Source organism: Gouania willdenowi, chromosome 18 (assembly GCF_900634775.1).
Source record: "Gouania willdenowi chromosome 18, fGouWil2.1, whole genome shotgun sequence".
Classification (NCBI taxonomy): Eukaryota; Metazoa; Chordata; class Actinopteri; order Blenniiformes; family Gobiesocidae; genus Gouania; species Gouania willdenowi.
Genome location: NC_041061.1, coordinates 26,253,169 through 26,276,084, shown reverse-complemented (window position 1 = coordinate 26,276,084; position 22,916 = coordinate 26,253,169). Strand labels below are relative to the sequence as shown.

The 22,916-nt window shown below is 38.4% G+C and overlaps 1 protein-coding gene across 2 annotated transcripts in view; it reads right to left on the bottom strand.

Annotated features, from left to right (window-relative positions):
- Positions 1-22,916, bottom strand: part of eml3 (EMAP like 3) — a 59,431-nt gene that overhangs the window by 23,702 nt on the left and 12,813 nt on the right. For both annotated transcript variants that reach the window (XM_028474409.1, XM_028474408.1), the window contains exons 2-7: positions 10,483-10,659; positions 8,835-8,946; positions 8,206-8,694; positions 4,723-4,833; positions 4,478-4,506; positions 2,667-2,702 (exon numbers count right to left, since the gene is read on the bottom strand). In XM_028474409.1, coding sequence (XP_028330210.1) covers positions 2,667-2,702; positions 4,478-4,506; positions 4,723-4,833; positions 8,206-8,694; positions 8,835-8,946; positions 10,483-10,659 — 954 coding nt within the window. The remainder of the gene's footprint in view (positions 1-2,666; positions 2,703-4,477; positions 4,507-4,722; positions 4,834-8,205; positions 8,695-8,834; positions 8,947-10,482; positions 10,660-22,916) is intronic.

Sequence of the window (22,916 nt, the reverse complement as noted above, 5' to 3'; positions counted from 1 at the left end):
GGTGGTTTTTGATGGTTAAAGATCCTACATTGCATCCTAACATTTACTCCTACATCAATCATAAGTATCATCTAGCTGCTTCTTACTTTTACTGCAGATGACAAACTCACGCAGCACACCTCACCATTGGTGCCCATCCCTCATAAATGTCCCACAGCTCAACAAACTTCTCTGCCAACATTCAGCACACTTTGAGGTCATGTCGCTCTAAGAATATACATTATCTGTTACATCAATACATTGAAAACTATAGTTTTGTAATTCGTTCATTTGTTTTTCATTATGTTATGTATTTGCTTCCAAAACCAAAATGAAAAAATGTAAAACGCCCTGTTTTTCAAATTCAAGCTCCTTTGCTCCGATACAGAAAATGAAAAACGGAAAACGAACACCTTCGGAAGTGTACTCTCATCCGACGCTAACGGCTATGCTAAAGGCAGTTCAGCATGACAAGATCGCTGCTTCCAACTGTCCTTTTCGCTTTAGCTGGTGTTGGACACAGAACCTCCTCACGGACATTTCGGAGGATTTAGAGACTCCTAAGTGTTGCAGAGCTAAAGATATCTCGGAATGTGTAACGCTTCACTTCCAGGTCACATACTTTGGCAAATCGGTAATTAATAAAGGTGTTCGTTTTCCGTTTTTCGTACCGAAGCAAAAGAGCTTGAATTTGAAAAACAAGGCGTTTTCCGTTTTTTTTCATTTTGGTTTTGGAAACAAATATCAAATAATGAGGGTTTTTTTAATTTTTCATGTTTTTGTTACATAATGAAAAACGAATGAACGAATGATACACGGATTGTTCTGGATCACAATGGTAATGACGGTTTACTTAGCAAAATGTGGCTACAGATATAGATTATTAGCATTAAAGGCCCCATATCATGCATTTTTCACCCATCTCCATTTGTTCAAAGAACCCCAAAATCATAGTATTTGAGGTTTATTTTTCCCAAACTCTCCTGTTTTCCAGAGTTTTAGCCTCTATAAAGTCAATTTCTGACCAACGGGCTGTATCACCTCAACCGTTGCGTTGCATTGGGTCACAAACACGTCAGATCAAGTCATAGGTGATATGATGTTTGCTCCCTGGGTGCTACACTGCAGTGTTCACCATGGAGGCGCGGTATCAGCAGCAGGCACTTCCTGGAGGGGGCGGTTCATAATGCTAGTGACATCACTAGTTCAGAAGAGGGCAGAGAAGCAGCTCAGAGATTATTGAGGATTTCTCAGAGATGCAGGAAGGAAGCCAATAATACTTTGGGGGTGTTTTTGATAAGGAATTAACATTGTAACAAGGTTCAAAGCTCCAAAAAGTTGATTTTCATGATATAGGACCTTTAACATAAAAAAGTGTTTTAAATAAACAAGTTAAGATCCTAACTCTATCATCAATATTTCTTTCTATATTCCATAGTTCAACAATAAATGCCTAAGGATGAAGCTTAGAAGGGCTCAGTAAACTCTGATTTTATAGACAGATATTTTTTTTATGTCTACAGTGGGTTTGTGACTTCTTCCTCCTTTCTAAATGTACAGACAGTGACAGGAAATGTCTCACTCTGCTCACAAGAGAGGAAGTGGTTATGAAATGTATTATTAGCATATTGAGTTTCATGCAAACACTGGGAAACAGAAACTAAACAAAAAACCCCAAAATGCATCAGAAACAAGAACAGGGCCTATGTAACCAAGACATAATGGCATCCTCAACCCAAATGGGAGAGGAGAAGCTGCAGATGCAATAAACAGCTATTCAAACCCACGCTTGTGTAGGTCAACACTGATGTAGTGATTAGTCAAGGAAGTGAATGGCTCAGTACAACACAATATGCACAATAGTAGCATCACATTATAATTTCAGTACAACCAAATTAGCTTAATGGCAATCACTCCTTCTAATTTCCCACCCTAACTCCATCTTCCCTGTTCCTTCCCCCTCACCAGGGTATAACCTTTAGCTTAACCTTCCTTAGTGGGGGCTTGTGATGGTCAGAATTAAACAATCAAATAAATGTATTTGTTTTATTACAATATTAAAACAGGCATAGGTGTCACAAAAAGATTACACTACATTGATTGTTGACCTTCAACAGTGTGTGCAGACAAGGTGAAATACAAAAGACAAGGAAGTGCTCCATTCATGTAACTACAACTTGTTTGATGAGTTTAAAAGCATCTGATGATTGCCATGATAGCACAGACTTCCTCATTTTAAGGTGTTATTCAAAGTCCCGTTTTCTGTTTCCTGATAAGTGCAATGTCAACATCTGTCCACCAAAAGGTTCCTGGTCTTCTTATGGAATAAGGTCCTAATGTCCAAGAAACTAAGCATGAAACCACACACAAAAAACATCGTATTGAAACTGAATTTCTCTCTTACCGTCAACTATACATCCTGTGACGTTTTAATGTATTGTCCCACCTTTAATTATTCCCATTTAGACTGATCAAAAGTGTATTGCCCTGTAGATATAATGTGATCTTGTGTATCAGGATTCACATTCTATCTGTGAGCCAAAAATCCCCTTAATGTAATATCTGGCAAAGAAAACAATAACGGAATTTTTTTTTACAGTAATTTGATGCCCCAGATGCTCTAAAGGTGTTTATCAATGATAAATATATACAATAAATGCATAAAATTAAGATTAGAGCAGAACTACCTTGACTGTAAGTTCCTCTTCTAGAGCCAGGAGATCCTTAGAGAGGAAAAAGGCCTGTTAGAACAATAGTCAGCAACAGTAAGTATGAGAAAAACTGACCCATTTATTAGTAACCAATTGGTTACATGAAGTTTAACCTTCAACATAATATTTACAGTATTCTACAATTGAATAAAATAAATAAAAATGAATTGGGGAAAAGTAAAACATTTAAAAAAAAAAATAAAATAAATCGGAAATTTGAATCTGATATCCAATATTCCTTTTCAGGCTGATATCGGACCGATAACCGATATCAATATCGGATCGGGGCACCCCTAAGCATAAAATATTCTTGACAAGTTTTAAGAATGGGTGCATTGACATCAGGAACTGTAAAATTTCAAAATTAAATGAAATACTATTAGGGAAAATTCTCTGTTCAACATTTCAATTGTAAATATAAATGATGGTCAATGAAAAAGACCAAACACAATCTTGCATAATTTCTTAAATGGGGGGCATCATGTTTTTTTCAGGCACATAGTACCATTCTATAGCATACTCAAATAACTATGCTACCCAACTTTTTTTGGAAAATGTAGCAAATATTAAAAAAAAAATTAAAAGAAATTTCCCCTCTGTAGCATATGGTTCATGACGCCTCGTTTTCGCCTCTGTCTCTTTAAGAAACTCCAAGCTTGTCCGATGCGCCCATGAACACGCCCCCTTCTGTACTCATACAAACACGCATGGATTTTGTTTACTTCTGTTTTTCTGTGCGCTGTATTTGGATACTTTCTACATTTTTTACATCGCTACATTACATTAGGATGATTATCAAAGTGAGGAATGCTGACGTACGGACGGAGATCTCTGTCATCGACACGCACACACACACACACACACACACACACACACACACACACACACACACACACACACACACACACACACACACACACACACACACACACACACACACACACACACAGTCCAGAATAGGGATCGCATTGTGTCAGTGTATTTATTTATCCACTTTCATATAAGCTCTAGTTTTAAAGCAGGCATCTGAAAAGGCAGCAGCTACTACGATGAGCATAGTAGACCGATCAACACGCAGTTATCTCTCAGCTGTTTGCTGTGACTGCAGCTGTTTTGACGGTACGAGTTTTATTTACATTTTTATTTTATTTTTTATTTTAATGCGTACATTAATGAGTAAAGACAACATAAGCCATGGGTTTCTTACAAAATGTAAAATAAGTAAATGAAAAGCTAAATCTGTGGAGGCGGGTGCTGTGTGCTGAACTGAGGAAGAGAACATAGGAGGGGGAGGGGCTCTGCTGTGGAGCGGTGAACTCGGCTGGTGATGAAAGGTCCGAGGTGTTTCTAGGAGGTGGGGGCGTTCCTAGGAGGACTCAGGCGTGGCTACACCTAAAATAGATGGCGCCAGAGTTTTTAAAGATTACTCAAACATACATGAATGATCCAAGGCAACACTCCAGGCATGTTTTTAATGAGGGATTGACATGATCTAAATCTTGAAAAAGACGATTTTACATAATACCCCCCTTTAAGAAATTTTTAAAGTCTGAACCCATGTTTTCGTGACATTATGATTTGCTCAGCAATAAATGAATTTTCCTGGTGTCTACAAAACTCAGATGGCATGTTTGAGAGGGATTTAATTACCCTGTCTGACTGAAAACATTCTTATAACTCTTATACAATTAAAAGATCTGATACATTATAAATGAGCCAGGGACATAAGCAAACCTCTCACAAAGTGCTGACCAATCACATGTTGACAAAGCCAGTATGGACCTTACCTGCACTGGAAATCAGCTCCTTGGCCCGGCTGTAGAAACACAAACATTCATCATTGATTTCACAATCGCATGCTAAATATCTGCACATCTTCACTACAGGAGGTGATTCATGAATTATTACAGGGACTGGCAACATTTCACCAAGTGTCCCTTTGGTCAGAGAGAAGGTTGCAAGCAGCCGCATAGGAAAAGGTGAGCAGTGTGATTGTGAGCAGACAGCTGTGAGTGACGGCTGCGTGGCTCACTTTTCAAGGCTGGGAGAGCGGGTGAGGAGGTTGGCAGTGGAGAGTGCTTTCTTGTCCAGACGTTTCTTCTGCCTCTCTGGGTTTACCAGTTTCTCACTGTTCCTGCGAACTCTGTAACCACAGGAATCAAGTCAAGCTTTCTCCCTCCCACATTCCATCGAAGAAGACGTACATGGTGTCCTACAAAACTCCTTTAATTTAATTACTTATTTAATGTAAAGAATCATACAGTAATGGGTTCAACCATGCATACTGATAGATGCATAACCAGATTTTGGTAGATTCAACGAGTTAGATTAAAACATATAATTACAGTGAGCTCCTACTGTCCTAGTTCCAGAGAGCAATTAGTTGAAACAATCGTTCCCTAAACATGATCAAACACAAACACCGGAATACTAAAGTGAGTGATTTGGGGAACTTCCAGAATCTCAGACTGGTGCTAAGGCAGGGCAACAGAAATGATTCAGCTTCACTGGCATTTCATCATAAAGCACCCATGCCAAACTCTAGGACCGGGGGCCAAATCCGGCCCTTTAAAAGATCCAAATTGGCCCGTTGGCTAAAGTAAAATGTCTGCGAAAACAGTGTAAATAACTAAATAATTTAGTTGTAGATATCTCAGTAGGGTTGTAAAATATCTGGCAAATTTTCACGGGAACTTAAGCTTGGGAATTTTGGCAATACAGTATTCAAAAAAACTGAAGCTGGTTATTTTCTCAGTTTCAGAGTTCATACATTTATCTATACTTAGAGCCTGATAATGTTTTATCTATTTTGAATTGAATGAATTGGTTTTATTTTATTCCTAAAATAATTGTACATTTTGACAAACCTTTTATTCTATATTGTATTTGTTAAAAATAAATACTAAAGTGCAAGATTTCATCTCTTCCATTTGAAGTTTATACATGAGATGTTTACTGTATGCAAGGGAACTGTGGCAAGATTTATTTACCAAAAAAAAAATGTGTGGGGAGTAAAAGTAACCTGTAACTTTTACTTGTACTTGAGTACGATTTTAATCAAATAAAAGTACTTTTACTTGAGTAGGCATAAATCCAGGTCACATGACCTCCAGGTCAGCTCCCGTTGAGAAATGAGACGACATCTCTTTTATATATACAATCCATAGTGTGTCTGTTCACGTGATAGTATATTGTTTGGACCGTTTGTACAATATAGTTATATTGTACAATGTAACAATATAGTTATTGTTTGTACAACATAATTCTATTGCTTGTACAATATAACATCATGTTTGTGCATGTGGCAGCTCTATGTTTTCATACAAATCAACAACCTTTATTATTCATAAAATAGTCCATACTTGACAAATCTCAAAATGAACTTCCAATCTCTCAAACATTGTAGCAATATAGGAAATATTTCCTCCTTTTGATTTAAACTGTAACAGAAACCTCAAGGCTTACAGAACAGATCAATAAATAAAGACACTGGCCTAAATCTAAACAGTGGTACTGTTACAGTTTGCTGCTCCATAGTCCCATGCTGACTTTTAAACTCTTTGTTCTGTCTATCACCCGTGTAGACACGGAGGTATTGAGGCGTAGACCAGGGGATGGGAAACTGTGACAGGTCATTTTGCAGTTGTCAGATGAACTGCATTTGTTCCAGGTATCTGATGGGACGTGTCCACTCTCTATGTACTTAAAGAAGAAAAAAGAAAAGAAGATTTTTATATAGTCACAGCACATTCCTGTGAAACATAAAAGTGATAGTACACAAACACACACACTGCTCAAACATAAACATATATACAGTATAAACAAATAAGGCTTGGTAATGTTACTCTATCCTAAAAAAAGAGCCAGCCAACTAATGTAACTCAAGGCATATTGTGTGTGTAGCACACATTTACTCACAGAAGGCCAAAATACACGCATACAGTACAAACTAACAGACTTGATATGCTGATTTTAAATGTTCTTATTGATTTTAAACAATTGAATGTTTTATCATGTAAAGCACATTGAGTTGCCTTGTGTATGAAATGCGCTATACAAATAAATTTGCCTTGCCTTGCCTAAGAACCACACAACACAAGAATGAAGTTACACATAATAAAAGAGTAACTGAACCCCGAGGTTTTGGCTGACATGCGTCTAAAAAAAGCCTTGATTGTGGGCGGGGCTCCAGGAAGAGTTAAGACACGTCCAGTGAGTCTATGCTATAAAATCTCAAAAGAACAATCTATGCTATACTAACTAGCCACTTAATACTTACAATACCTCTCTATTCATAATCCTCTCAATCACACCTACTCATCACAGATTGCATAGTCGACAGTTGCTAGTTTTCATAGGGGGGGGTGGGGCCAACAGTTTTTGTTCATGAAGTCCCAAGCCACCAAAACATCACAAAATTCTCAGCCAATAGCAAACTTTGATTGTAAAAGCCAAGTTTTCACTCATCGAGGGCAGTCACTCTTTACAACAAAATACGCAAAATTGAAAGACTTTTACTAAAATGTCAGGAGTTGGACTAAAAACAATCAACAACACCACTTCACACCCAAATACATTTGTTTTCAGCATGTTTTGGAGTATAGTCACACTTAATGTATAAAAAGTAAAGACTAGCTAGAAAAAAAGCAGAACAAGATTTATTCATTCAGAAATGTAATTCATCTTACCTTAACGTTCTTTGAAAAAAGTTCCTCCTCTTTTTGCTCCTTCATTTTCATATGAACCTCCATTCAGGTTATTCATTTGAGACGGTCCACCTGCTGACATTTCTCATTAAGATCTGCCATAATTTGATCTCCTTTCCTTTGCTCTCTTTTTTACTCTGCTCCATGTCTAATGCTCTCGTCAAGCAAAGCGGCCGCTTCAATGGCTTCTGCCACTTGTGTGAGCAGCTGTATTGACATTTTGGCTGTAAAGTAGCCTACAACAAACTCGTTTTTAGAAACCGTTGGATTTTTTCCGACAGGGCAAATGTTGGGAAATTGCGAGAGAGATGTGTTAATTTAAAGTTTGTTTATACAAATGTGTCACTGAAAACATGTTCATGTTAGGTTGAAAAACCTGGACGGTTCCATGGATGCCCCAGACCGGCTTTCAATGTCCAGCCATCCTACACATAAAGCACTAGGAGCATCACTTGCTCTTTGATCTGCGTTCAATTGCTCCTGTGTCAGTTTTTCCACAGAGTGTGATGGATGGTTGTGTGTGCTGTGGAGCTAAATGTAGAGGTAACCACTAAACTCAGCTGTGTCTTTGTTTCCTCAGCCTGCAGCTCAAACACACAGAGAGCAGTATATTTATTGTCTGCAGTGACCATGATGACAGAACATGTCATCCCCTGGGGTTTCGTGCACCAACATCCTCACACAGGGCTAATTTAAGACTGACAGGCTTTCATATTTAGAGGAAGGAAACACAACTGAGCTTTGCATAGCCTGAATCACAGAGAAAGTGTGAGGATTGTTAGAGATCATGGTGAAGTGAGATTACGCACAGAAGTTTGTGTTCCTCCTGGATGGGAGTTAGTGGTGGTGCAGAGCGGGGGCTGAGGTTCTGCTCCAGGTTTCTGTTGGAGGTTGAAGCAGAGCGTGGTTCCTCTGAAGAGAAGCATCCATCATGGAGCCCTCTGATGGTGGTTGGCTGAATAGGCTCTTCTACTGAAGACGCCCAGGAAAATGCCTTCTCCTGCTCCCCACCTCCTTCATCCTCCTCCTCCTGCTCTTCATCCTCCTCCATACCAGGAATACGATGGAGCTTAGCTCGAGTTCCTTCCAGTATATGTTGCTCTGGATGGAGGGCGTCCTCCAGCTGCAGGCTCTGAACTCGTCTGTGCAAAGGAACACTGTCGTGTCCAAGGTCCTGCCTCAGCAGGGTGTGTTCTGTCTGAGTTGACCTGTCCATTGTAGCTGCTTTGGTTGTGAGCTCCTCAGGCACAGGGCCTACGTGTCCATTAGCAGTGGCCATAGCAGAGACGGACAGTTGGCTGGAAGGAGTTGAAAAGTTGAAGAACAATTCAGAAAAGTCACAGAGGCAGATGAAGCTAACACATAAACACATCTACACGTGACCCTGCAAACTGCCCCACACTGGTCTGTCATGCCCCCTGATATGTAGCTGCAGTACCTTGTGGCAAACTGGTGGATCCCATCCAAGCCCGAGCTGGAAGATAACTTTCTACAGCTGGTAAAGTCTGAGCAGCATACTTTGTTAAACACGAGTGCAGCTGCAGGATTCACTGAGGAGGCAAAGAGCACAGAGATGGACAGTCTTTTTTTTTTTCTATAAAACTCAAAAACACACAAGAAAAAAACCTATACATAATGTAATAATGTAAAAATAAATATAGGATATATATGTATATATAAATATCAGTGGATTCCATATGTTGGTGCTTTCCCAACAGCCCTCCATCATCGCTTTGATCAGCTCACAGGGATGGATCGCACCTTGACCAGGAGGTTTTCTAGCAGGGATTATTGTGTAGCTAATGTAGCAACTAGCTGACAACAGTGTTGGGGTCAATTACATTTTTCAGTTACAATTACATCTTTAATTATCCATGTTCAATTACGTCCCAATTACGATTATGCTGACCAGCACTTTTTCCAATTACAATTATATATATATATATATATATATATATATTTATATATATATTATAACAAGTTAGTCTTGACCCACGTCTTATATCAGCTGTAAAACACACTAGAAAGATTATTCATCGCACAGTTTGTTTTTCATCTCTTTGTTACCTCGTTAGGCTCCTTATCTATGAAAATATAGGTTTTCATTTTTTTGATGTGGGCTTTTTTGTGCCTGTTTACCCCTCGATCTATAGTGTCTAGGACCGGAATGATGCGTCGGCATCATTGATGAAGTTGACACAAAAAATACGTCAACGCAAGATATGCGTGCCGATGCGTCGCCCGTCCAAAACAAAGATGGCGGCTCCACAAAATAATTAACGCAAGTGGCTCCCTCGAGTTTCAAAAGTGCACGGCAGTGAAGGCACGCACTCGTTCATCGAAGGTAGCTGTTCCCCGTAACCCTCGTCCTTCATCCCGGGTGTGACCCGACGGCAGCGTGTCGACGCAACAAGGAGGAAACACTCGCCGTGACATCAGCAGCAGCAGCCGCGCACGCACGCTCGATATTTGTTTTCTGGCTGATATCGGACCGATATCCGATATCAATATCGGATTATCATCAAGAGAACTGACGGTAGTGGGAAAACTGGATATGAAACATATTTTAATCATTGTTAACTATGTATGTTTAATTCAATTGTATGAATGGAAATGACAGTTTTTAGAGAATTTACATGCCAATTCCAATTACAAAATCAATTATCTGAACTAAATTACAATTCAATTATTACAACCGCAACAGATTTTCCTAAATAAAATTACAACTGTAATTACGACATGATAGTAATTAATTATCAATTGTGCGATTACAATTATAATTGACTCTAACCCTGGTTGACAGCACTACCGTCTAAAGAAAAGGTGTTTCTACTTTTCTGGTGAAACAATAAGACATCATGTTAACATAACAAACGTCAATAAACTATTTTTAGCCCTCGGACGGCAGTCTGAATGAAAGTCACATGATGGCGACATCATCTGAGAATTAATTCTATTTTAGAGACTTTAAAACATCTTAAAATCTTAAATAACCAAGACTTGTTTCAAGAGGTTTAAAGGCCATTTGCGCGTCCTATGTATATAATGACTTTACATGTGCCACTGATTGGAGATCTTCAGCCTACCTGCAACAAGCTGCTGCTTTATTAATGGAAGTAGCTGATCGTGGACATGGATCCTCCGCAAGGCATCAGCTAGCGAGGATTTTAGCAGAATTATCTCCTCCTCCTGTGCCTGAAGACGCACCTCCATGATGGACGCATGGTCAGGAAGTTCAGGGCTGATCTCTGCCGACATGTCATCTGCAAAGAGACCACAAGGAGGGTTCATTAAAAGGGCTTACAAGAGTAAGCCTCAGTTTGAAAAGCTTCTATGAGCTAAATTCTAGTCATGCTGATCTCTAGGGTGTGTTTTTTACTTGTTTTCCTCACTCACCCTTAAGAGGCGCTAGAGATCAGGGACAGTCTGCATCACTTCGTGTTAGGGAGATTGTCAAGGCCACATCTCCTCATGTTACATTTAGATCTTGTAATTATAGTGAGAATGGGATGGGTCATAATAATGTGTGAGGTCAAGAGTTGTTTAATTCTCAGACATGGCTGTTACTTTGATTCCTGTGCAAGAATGAATGCAAACATATATATTTTCAATAAGCAAGCCTAGTTTTTACTTTATATATTTAAGCAACGATTACATTATTCAAATCGGTCACCGCCTTAGTTTTAAGTTTCAGTAACTGCATTATGGGATGTATGGATCGAGTCCCCACATGCTTAAAAAAGTAGATATGTGAGTTTTCTGGAAAGTCTTGTGATTTCTAGATGATTACAGATATTTAGAGCATTGTAGTGAAGCAGATGACACTTTCAAAGACTCTTTTGTATGAACTCCAATTTGAGTGGGCGTTTACACACAAGACAAGGCTCGCTGGAAGTGTGTGTGGCACACCACATTCTGCTCTGGTAAGACGGGCTGTAACCATGTGTGTAGCTAACAATAGGTCAACATATTTCTAAGAGTCTGTGTGTCAATTACTCAGGCACTTGTTTCTTCAGCTTCACTCTTAAAGCTGTTTTTCCCCACTGCAGTCTTACCAAGCCTCCCAGTGACCAGGAAGTTGTACAGATTTTTATGCTTGCTCATAGACAAAAAAGAAGAGGTCCTACTAACCACTCTGTAAAGCCCAGATCTACAATTTACTAAAGTCTCTGGAATTAATTTTAGCACAGGCTAACACAATTTCACTGTCGCCTATTAACTGTAGTTTCCAGCAAGCGGAATACTCTGGGTGTTCTTATAATGTGGGCAAACAGCAAAATTTCACAGAAAAAAACACATGAGGACCACCAACATTTCTCAGTGTTTGCTTGCAGTCTCCAACTAATCCACAACACCATCCAACTTTCACTCACAAGGACAACACAAAACAAAACATACACTTTGTCAAGCTCATTCCAAGACAAAAGGAAGAAAATCAATCAATTCTACATACATTAAAGCATAACTGCACGAGAGAAGAAATACTGTACTCAGTCTGCACACTGCCAAAAAAGGGATATTCTGGAACTGTTTGCGTTAGTGAAAGATTTCAAGCCGATAAGAATGGATCTTAGATCCCAGTGTGACTCAGTCCTGCTGGTTGCTGCTGGCTGTGTGATCTCTCTCCAACAAAACAGCTCACTACAAATTATTAAATGTTTAAATTGCCCGAGGTCTTGGAGAAAGTTACATGAGTCAATGTGGTTTCCAAAGACATGTTACTTTATAACGTAAGCTTTATTCATCACCGTAGTGAAATTTTTCTCTGCATTTTACCCATTCTCCTCAGGGGGTAGCAGTGGGCTGCCAATTCCAGGCGCCTGGGGAGCAGTTGCCTTGCTCAACCCCCCACGGTGATGGCTCAGGGGAGATTCGAACCGGTGACCCTCCAATTACAAGCCCGCTTCCTTAACCACTACCCACACTGCTTTGCTAAATGTGCAGAGTTAATCCAATCCTGTGTTGCTCACAGAAACAAATGTAGGTGAAGGTTTACAATGGGTAAACTGTTCCATGGAAAGAAATGTCGGGAAAAGGAAAATGCAAGAAAAATCACTAAATGTTCTCTCATTTATACTTGGAGGATGAGGAGAGTAAGGGCCGCATGCTGGTGTAGTGGTTACCACTGCTTCCTCACAGAAAGAACATACAAATCTTACACGCACCCGCTGCACATGGTAGTACATGAAAGAGATCCCTAATTAGACCAACCTTGGAGTTAAGTGAAGCTTCATTGGGAAATCTAACCACTCCTTCCTAAAAAGACCTAATGATGATCAATTAAAACATTCCAGCCCTGCTTTTGTGAGGCCAGTGCTGAAACGTGGACAGAAAAGCAGAAACACATGCTGGAGGCTGGAGGACCCTGCTGGCCTCCTGCCTTCATCAGTTAGCAAGCCATGCACCGTCAGAGGCCCACCAACACTGGCACACAAAGAAGTTTCATTGTGGAAGCCACATTAGCCCGACATTAACAATCAGCACATTAGAATTAAAGCACGTACACAATTTCACTGATGCTCACATATACTGGCAGTCCATTTTAGCAGGAAAGGTGCAACTTCTGAGTTTCATTTAGGTTCATTTAAAGAGTAAGTAAGAAAAGTTTGAAGACTTTTGGAGTAAAAGACAGAATGGACTCACCCCACCAGGAATCATTGTTTAAAGTAGTAGCCAAATGTTTCTGCAATCTTTGTATATTTTTGTGTTTATGTTGTTTCTTGTGCATTTTTATTGCTAATTTGTATATTATTCTGCATATTTTTGTTGTTCTTTTGTGTGTCACCATGAGTCATTATATGTATATATGTATTTTGTAACACAGTGTTAATATGCTGTCGTTTTATGTATCTCTTCCTTAATTTTGTTCTTTTGGAGGTTTTTTTTTCTTTTCTTTTTGCTGTAGTTTTGTGCATTTGAAAAACTATTTTATGTGTTTTATTGTCACTATGTGTGTTTGGAATCACTACTTTGGGGCCACACAAAATTTGACAGGGCAGCCAGTTGCCAATGTCTGGACTAGAGTGTTGCCCACTAAGTTTTGGCCAACCAATGCCCATACTACGCCTGTTATGATGATGAGAATAACTGGGGGGGGAAAAGTGCACAAAGTGTACAAACAGTAAAGATACTGTACATCCATAAGAGCTACCTCTTTTCATACAGTTATCGCAATCGCATCATGAACTCACTGTATCGTCCAACCTCTAATATTCACTGTTACTCTCAGGGCACATTGGGACCAGCTGGAACGCACTCTCTGTTGCTTTAAACACGCCACAGTTTGTTTCCTTGGATAGTGTGCTATGTTTTGCCAGGTCTGAACGCACCCACACATTTTCACTCTTGTTAGTTGCAAATACAGGTACATTTAAAAAAATTACAATATCATGAAAAAGTAACATTTTTTTTGGTCACTCGTTTCAGAAAGTCAAACCCACATATGATATAGGCTCATGACACAGAGTGAAATATTTCAAGTCTTTATTTCTTGAAACTTTGATGATTATGGCTTACAAATAGTGAAAACCCAAAATTAAGTGTCTCAGAAAATTTTTATATTGTAAATAAGTTCACCTGCAAAGGTTTCCTGAGCCTTTAAATGGTCTCTCAGTCTGGGTTAGTAGGCTACACAATCATGGGGAAGGCTGCTGACTTGACAGATGTCCAGAAGACAGTCATTGACACCCTCCACAAGGAGGGTAAGCCACAAAAGGTCATTCCTAAAGAAGCTGGTTGTTCACAGAGTGCTGTATCCAAGCATATTCATAGAAAGTTGAGCGGAAGGAAAAAGTGTGGTAGGAAAAGGTGCACCAGCAAAAGGGATGACCACAGCCTTGAGAGGATTGACAAGCAAAATGCATTCAAGAATTTGGGGGAGCCTCACAAGGAGTGGACTGAGGCTGGAGTCAGCGCATCGAGAGCCACTACGCACAGGCCAATCCTAGACATGAGATACAATGGTCGCATTCCTTGTGTCAAGCCACTCCTGAACAAGAGACAAAGTCAGAAGCATCTTATCTGGGCTGTGGAGAAAAAGAACTGAACTGTTGCTCAGTGGTCCAAAGTCCTTTTTTAAGATTAAAGTACATTTTGCATATCATTTGGAAATCAAGGTCCCAGAGTCTGGAGGAAGAGTGGAGATGCTCAGAACCCACATTATTTGAGGTCCAGTGTGAAGTTTCCGCAGTCTAGGATGATTTGGGCTGACTAGTCATCTGCTGGTGTCAGTCCACAGTGTTTTCTATAGTCCACAGTCAACGCATCCATGAGTACTTCATGCTTCCCTCTGCTGACAAGCTTTAAGGAGATGCTGATTTCATTTTCCAGCAGGACTTGGCACCTGCCCACACTGCCAAAAGTACCAAAAGCTGGTTCAATGACCATGTTGTTATTGTGCTTGATTGGCCAGCAAACTGGTCTGACCTGAACCCCATAGAGAATCTATGGGCTATTGTCAAAAAGAAGGTGAGAGACACCAGACCCAACAATGCAGATGACCTGAAGGCTGCTGTCAAAGCAACCTGAGCTTCCATTACGCCTGAGCAGTGCTACAGGTTGATCACCTCCATGCCATGCCGCATTGATGCAGTAATTCATGCAAAAGGAGGCCCAACTAAGTACTGAGTGCGGAGAAATGACCATACTTTTCAGAAGCCTTACATTTTTGATTAAAATATCTTTTTTTTTTTATTGATGTTATGTAATGTTGTAATTTTCCGAAACACTGAATTTTGGGTTTTCATTATCTGTAAGCCATAATCAACAAAATTTCAAGACATAACGGCTTGAAATATTTCACTCTGTGTCATGAGTCTATATCATATGTGGGTTTGACTTTCTGAATGTAACTTTTTTATGATATTCAAATTTTTTTAAGATGTACCTGTAAGACCTCAATACAAACATCCCTGAGCGTGATGTAGCGATACGAAAAGATACATTTATTTGGAAAAAGCGCACCTTAAACTTCTCAAGTACATCTACAAACCACTTCAACCACTCGGTATCACAGTTAAAAAAAATAATAGGTGGTTATTGGAGGAGGTTGATAGGAGGAAAATAAACTAAACTCAGCTCAGTAATGTACAAGCTGCTCAGCCGTTGTGAAAAAGATGTTCATGCATCACCATGGATCATGCAGGTGAAGTATTTACTGAATGACTGTGGTTGGTCTTATCTTTGGATTAGTTAATGGTGTAACAGCATTAACTGCCTTAAAGTGACTGTTGAACAAAGGCTCAAAGACCAGTTTCTGCAAAAGTGGCAAAGTGTGATGTGATTTACATTTTATATGTAGAATTTAAACAAGAGATTAAACTGGAGAAGTAACTGTTATGTGGAAATATTAAAAAATATAGACAAGATATCTATAGTTTTAGATTGAACATCAGGATATTTTGTTCCCTTTGTCTTGTCTGCACATTCTGTCAAAGGTCAACACTACATGAAGTGCAAACTTTTTACAACAGCAATGCATGTTTTGTCATTACAAATTAATGAATTAAATTATATTATTGCATAGTTGTGACCATCAACAGCACTCCCTAAGATAGTGGTAGAGTGGGTTGTCCAGTGACCGAAGGGTTGAGGATTCAAATCCCGCTCATTGTCGTTGTGTCCTTGGGCAAGACACTTTCAATCTCAATCAATCTTTTATTTGTATAGCGCCAAATCATAACCAATGGTATCTCAAGACACTTTACAGTAGAGCAGTCTTAAGGACGGACTCTTCATTTTATGGATACACACATATGCATATATACGTATATACACATACATATGTATCCCACACCCAACATGAATTCATCATGGCGGCAAGGAAAACCTTCTGTTAAGCAGCAGGAACCTTGTGTGGATCCCATTCCTATGATGAACAGCCATCCACGTTATGCTGTGTTGGGTGTGTGCAGAGGAAAGGGTGGAGACTCTGTAACTCTTTACCCACATTGCCTTGTATGAGTGAGTATGAATTGTGCATGAATGTTGGTGGTGGTCAGAAGGGCCGTAGGCGCGAAATGGCAGCCACGCCTCTGTCAGTCTGCCCCAGGGCAGCTGTGGCTACATTGTAGCTTACCACCACCGGTATGACTGTGTGAGTGACTGGTGTGAATGAATAATGGTTTCTGTAACGCGCTTTGAGTCTCCTCGAAGAAAAGCCCTATATAAATCCAAGCCATTATTATTATTATGCTCCCTTCATAAACCTGTCAGGCTGGCATTCGTGGAGAACAGATTCATTTAACCACCTTTGTGATGGTTAAATATGCATGTTTTATGTGTGGCAAGATATTAGCAAGTAGCATGTGTTGATCACATGATCATGTGTTATCAAATTCAAGTTACTTTTTGTAGCCTTTCAAATAAATTAACTAAAAAAACTTCTTTATATAACATTGTGTTCATGTAAACTGAGATGTGTAAGAATTTGAAGATGTAAGATACTGTTTTATTTCTTGAAGTCAATTTATTTTATTTTAAACTGTTTTTAAGTTTCCATTTACATGATCAATAAAAATCACAATCAAACATTATTCTACTGTATATAATTGAATACACTGTATTGTCTTCATTGAGAAGGTATTTTTTTGCTCCAGGAGGACTTTAATCCAGGTGAGATGAGGTTAAATGGTTCCTTGTAGAGTAAAGGTTACAGACCCCTGACCAGGGGAAGAGGGTTAGGAGACCCCACTATCAGAGCTGGACCCTCTGAACTGAATTCCATGGAGTGAAGCAATGCAGATGCTAAGTTTGTTATACTACTGTTAAGTTAATTCAAGTACAGCATTTCTGCAAAATAAAAAAACAGAATACATGTAACCTGTTGTTATGCTTTGCTGTTATTTAAAAAAAAAATGGTCTTCTTTTAAAATTATATAAAATAAATGACCTGTTATTTCAGCCACTGCTTGTTGCATAAAAACTTAATATTGACACTAAAACATTAAAACATTTAGCAAACTGAGAAAGTTAGTCGCACCAGTGCCACCACTAGAAAAGTTAGTGTAGCGCCCTGGATTTGTTTAAAATATTGATGTATTTTGCACTTTGCTTTGTGTGATTTGTTACAGATTTACATACTTGTGTTTACCCCTCACTGTATACATTTTAAGAACACAATGTAAACAACCATTTTGCCAACAAGCTTTATAAAATCACAAACTGCAATGAGGAAAGTGGTTTTCTTCTAACTGCCATCTATACAGATAAATGCTGCAACATATTGTGTCAGAAATGTAAAGGTGACAGGTTGGAGGACCCAGATCCAGAGAGACGTAGGTATTAGGGCTGCAATAAATAATTATTTTAGTCATCAATTAATCTACCTTTTTTTTTTAAGTCAATGATTCTAATCAACAGGGAAAAATTAAAAAATGGAAATCAATTCCTTCCATCACTTCATTTAACAATAGAACATTAGTTAAAAAGACAACAGTTCAATAAAGTGCATAACAACATGTTCTCACTTAAAATGTCCCAGAGCTTTTAAGATATCAAGTCATAAATATTAAACAAGAAAAAATTGTTTGGAATAGCTTTGCTTTATCTAACAGCTGTAAGAATTTGCCGTAGGCCAACAAAAAATATACAAATGCATGTTATACAATGTACAACTTTGTGCGTATATACTGCATTATTATCCTATTGGGTAACACTTACTTTGAAGAGGTATACATACGACTGACATTACGCTGTCATTATGATGACATGACACCTGTCATTAACATGAATAAAGTGTCATGAAGACTGTCATTAAGTATTGTTTGCTAAATTATGATACCTTTGGAGCTATGTTGGCATTTCTTGGGAAAGCACTGTCATGACAAATAGTCATTTAGAGCGTACAAAATGACCATCAATTATCTTTGTCACGACAACTTGTCATTGATCAGGGGAAAATACCCTATCTATTTTTACATTATGACCACGAGACATTAACATGTCATAATAGACCTCAAACATCCATCCATTCATCCTCTGACCTACTTAGTCCTGTTTCAGGGTCACGGGGGTCTGCTTGTGCCTATCGCCAGCTTCCTTTGGTGGATAGGTGGGGGTACACCCTGGGCAGGGAACCAGTCCATCGCAGGACGACACAGACACTGACAATCATTCACACTCCCATTCACTCCTATGGAGCAGTCTCAAAATTTCAATCAAGCGAACGGTCATTTTTTTAGATTGTGGGAAGTAACCCAGGAAGCACAAGGAGAACATGCAAATTCCGCACAGAAAATACCCAAGTGTTGACCCCAGGGTTTGAACCTAGAACTTATAACTTTCCTTTTATTATTGTGTGTGGTTAGAGTTGACATTGACGTCATTAGACCATTTTAATAGTACAAAGTTTCTTTTCCATTACCTGAAGTAAAGTGAAACCCTTTGAAATGGTAAGGATATACTGTATGTGATATATGTAAACATATATATGGAGATAAAATGACACATGATCAGAAACAAAGACAAAACCACACCATCGTTTTCTTATTATTTAGCCATGCAAAACCTAGTTGTATGTTTCCTGGTCCATGCATTAAGAGCCTCTGCTGTAAAGGATAATTTGGTTATTGGTGTGTGTTTACATTTACAATAAGGTCAATGTTGCATGTAATGTAACTCCTGTGGCTCCATGACTTTGAAAGAACTAGCTAATGTGGATTTAGTTTGTATTGTATTGTATGCGCTGTATGTATTGTAAAGCACTTTGTGACTCCTGTCTGTAAAAGGTGCTTTATAAATAAATATTACTTACTTACTTACTATAAAAGCAGGCAGCTAAATGCTGGATCACCTTGCTAACAAAGTGAAAAATCTTCTTTTGCAGCAGTGGGTGTGGTTCTAGTGGTTCTATGAAATCACAGGAGTGGCCAAATTAAAAGGAAATATGTGTGTAAATGGTTCTAGTAGCATGTTGCTGTACGTTAACTTTGGTCAGTAGTGGACGCTGAATGGCTCAGGTCACTTTAAGCAATGAACAGTGCCTTTGGAAGGAAATAGCGGCTTCCTGTCTGCTGTACCTTCCTGTAGCTCACGCACACGCACGCACGCATGCACGCACACAGTGAAAAAAAAAACGCCTTCACCACACGTAAGGTATTTATAATGAAAAATATACTAAATTAGTAAAATAAAACAAAACACTAAACGATATTTATACAAAAAGTACACAAAACGACCACAAAAATGTACCAAAATATACAGTAAAAGGCTCCAAAAACACACAAAATTACTCCAAAAAACATACATTACAGAAAAACAACAGCAAAAATATGAAAATGATTCAAAATATAAACAAAAAAAAGATAAAAGTGAGTTAATTAAAAAATTTATTAAACCAGGGAAATCACAGATGCTATTTTACTCTGCAAATATAAATCTTTATAACATCCAACCTTCAAACACATACTCATTTGGCCATAATTGACAGCTCTACTTAAGCTCCCACTATATGAATACATAGGGCACTGTACTAGTAAGTTCAAAGCTAGTTTAATGCTAACATTTATTTACACAACGTGTGACATGTTAGCGTTGAGCCTTCCATACAAGTGTTCAATCTTACCATACGTACAGTCTATCGGTGGCACTTTGTGGTTTGATGATGGTAAGCTTTTTACTTTGTACTTGTTCTCTTCCTTTTATGAAACTGTTAGCGTTAGCTCTTAGCCCAGTCTTATGTTTCAGTGGGTTAGCGTAGCATGCTTTAGTCCAGTTTCCAGTTCTATCGTTGCTGCAGGTAAATCTCTGTCATCTTGTTTGTGGGAACTTTGGGTGGATCTGACGGAGGAACTTAGACTGGTTCACTTTGTTGGTGCGTGTCTGGTTTGAACCAATCAGTGGTCCATAACGTGTCAATGCACAGAGCTTTTGGCCTGTGGAACAAGGTTTTTAGGGGCATTCTTGGCTAAATTAAGGCCAAACAGCACGTGACCCTCACTAATTTCCAAAATGGGAATTTATCGTTTCTATCGTGGGATGACACATTCTTACCAGTGGGAATGTTTTTGACAATATACATACCTGTCAAGTTTTGGATTTGAAAATAAGGGATTTTTTTTTCTGGTGCCCGCTATATATATATATATATATATATATATATATATATATATATATATATATGCAATATTGTAGTTTTCTATATCGCCAAAATAATAAACTCAATACATCTTGAATCTCGATATATCGCCCAGCCCTAATTCCTAAATAATAAAACAGCCTAAATTAAAACATAAATGTTTATATGAAGCACGTGTTTATTTAATATACTTACAGTTTATATACAAGTCAACACTTTGCATATTTACTGTTAATTTCACGTTGCTTGACATTTACATTTTAATTTTATCACATATTTTCTTATAATTTCTCATACTCACTCATGTGGTTCTCTGGTATTCACTAATGACTTATTAAACACATTTATTACAGACTTTACATTCTTTAACACTTTTTGAAAATAGTGTATATTTGTGGCGCTTGTGATTGGCTGGTTTTTATGGTGACTTACGTGGTTCCTTCTGCTGTGGTAGACCTTAAAATCTCAGTTATTAATCTAACAGAACGTGTAACTGTGTCCCATCCTGCTGCTCTTTAGGAAGGTAAACTCTCTGTCACATTTTCCAAAGTATCTTTTTTTTTTTTTTTTTACCTCTTCGTCTATCCATCTCTCTTCTGAGTTGTTTCCAGGTTTGGTGCCACTGTCAGCACTAATCTCGCGAGAGCTGCCACCAAGCCAGGTCATTTCAGATGGCAGTTCTCACGAGGCTAGTGACGGCGTTCAGTTTAGTAAGGCATATTTTAATTATTATTACATTAAAATACGGGATATTTACGGGAAAATAATAATACAAGAAGATGGCGGGAAAAAGGGCTAAAATACAGGAGTTTCGCGGCCAAAACGGGATACTTGACAGGTGTGAATATATCTCCCGCTAATCACATCTGTAATGTGCATACAGACGTTTTTAGTCATGCGACCATCGTATATCGCTTTGTGATGTTTTTTTAAGTTTTGAAAAAAGTTTGTAACAGTGGCAAGGCAGGTTCTGCACATTACCTGACGTTGAGCAGTATCTGGATTCGACAACTGAATTAATTCCACACAATTGACCTGCTGCCCCTCTTTGGTACTCAAATTTCTGCAGCGTTGGCTTCAATTGAACCAGTGCAACTCTCTCACTGCCTGCTCCGCTGACTCGGAAGTTGCGTGAACAGAATGCGTGATTAATCAAATTGCAGCCTTGGCGATTAGAAAATAGTTTTTTACCATATTGCGATATTATCACAAATGCAATTAATCATGTAGCATTAATGAGAATCACTGATTTACAGGGTCACAGGGATTAGCTGAACCCTATCCCAGCTAAATTGGTACATTTGTGCACCCTGGATGGGAAACCAGTCCTTCACAAGGCTAGTACACAGAGAAAATCACACTCACTACAACAAAAGTTTCAGGGCCCATATCATGCTGCCCCGTCATGCTTTTTATGTTTATCAAGTAGGGCTGTAACAAAATAGTTAACTATGAAATATGATATAGGGCTCATGATACAAAATACTCATGATACAAAAAATTACAAAAATTCCCAATTAAGAGTAACAAATGTGTAACAAATCTTTGCAAATGAAAAATAATTTGACTGTAAAAGTTGGAGACAGTGTGTGGGAGTGTTTTGCTTTGCAAATAAAGAATGAAAACAAATTTACCAATCTAACTTTTTTATTATTATTATTTATAGTTTCTGTAACATTAAATATTTGAAAGCTTTTGTTGCACCAATGTTTTGGCCTGTTTGTGATGTATAAAAAAAATTGGTCGCTAGGGATGTAATGATTAATCGTAAGGCAGTTAAAAATCGATTCATAAGTATCACGATTGATATCGATCTTCTGAAAATTGAATCGCAGTACCTTTTTCAACCAAAACTGTAGGCGGCGGGCGGAGTCTGCTAATACTTTCTTTCTGGCCGCCTTCTACTCTTAAATATGTTAATAAATGATTCATTACCCCTTTAGCACCGAAAGAATATCTGTAATATTACATGAATATCTGTAAAAGTCACGTTTTTCTATTAGTTCTGTCTGCTATCGTAGCATCTCTTCTTCACTGCTAGATTAGCTGCATGCCAACCGACCACTGGGTTACCAGCGCCCTCTGCTGGTCCAAACAAATATCTGACGTAAATACAGGGCAATGACGTTTTTTTTTTTTAAAGTCCAATTGCTAAGGCACAAAATACATTTTCAGTTGCACTTTTAAAAAGAAAAAGAACTATTATGCAGTTTTGCATTGTTTATTATAGAACCAGAATTTAAATTAATAAGCTTCTTCTTCATTTGTATTATTCCTTTATTTATTTAATTCAAGATTTATTTTTAGTTAAATTGCATTATTTTGAATAGTTTATCAAGGGATTCTTTTGACAATGAAAAATAAAAGGAAAATAGTACAGTATTTTCGAGTTTTTTTTTCCCCCCAAAAAAATAAAGGAATACTTTTCAATCATCATTTGTCTAC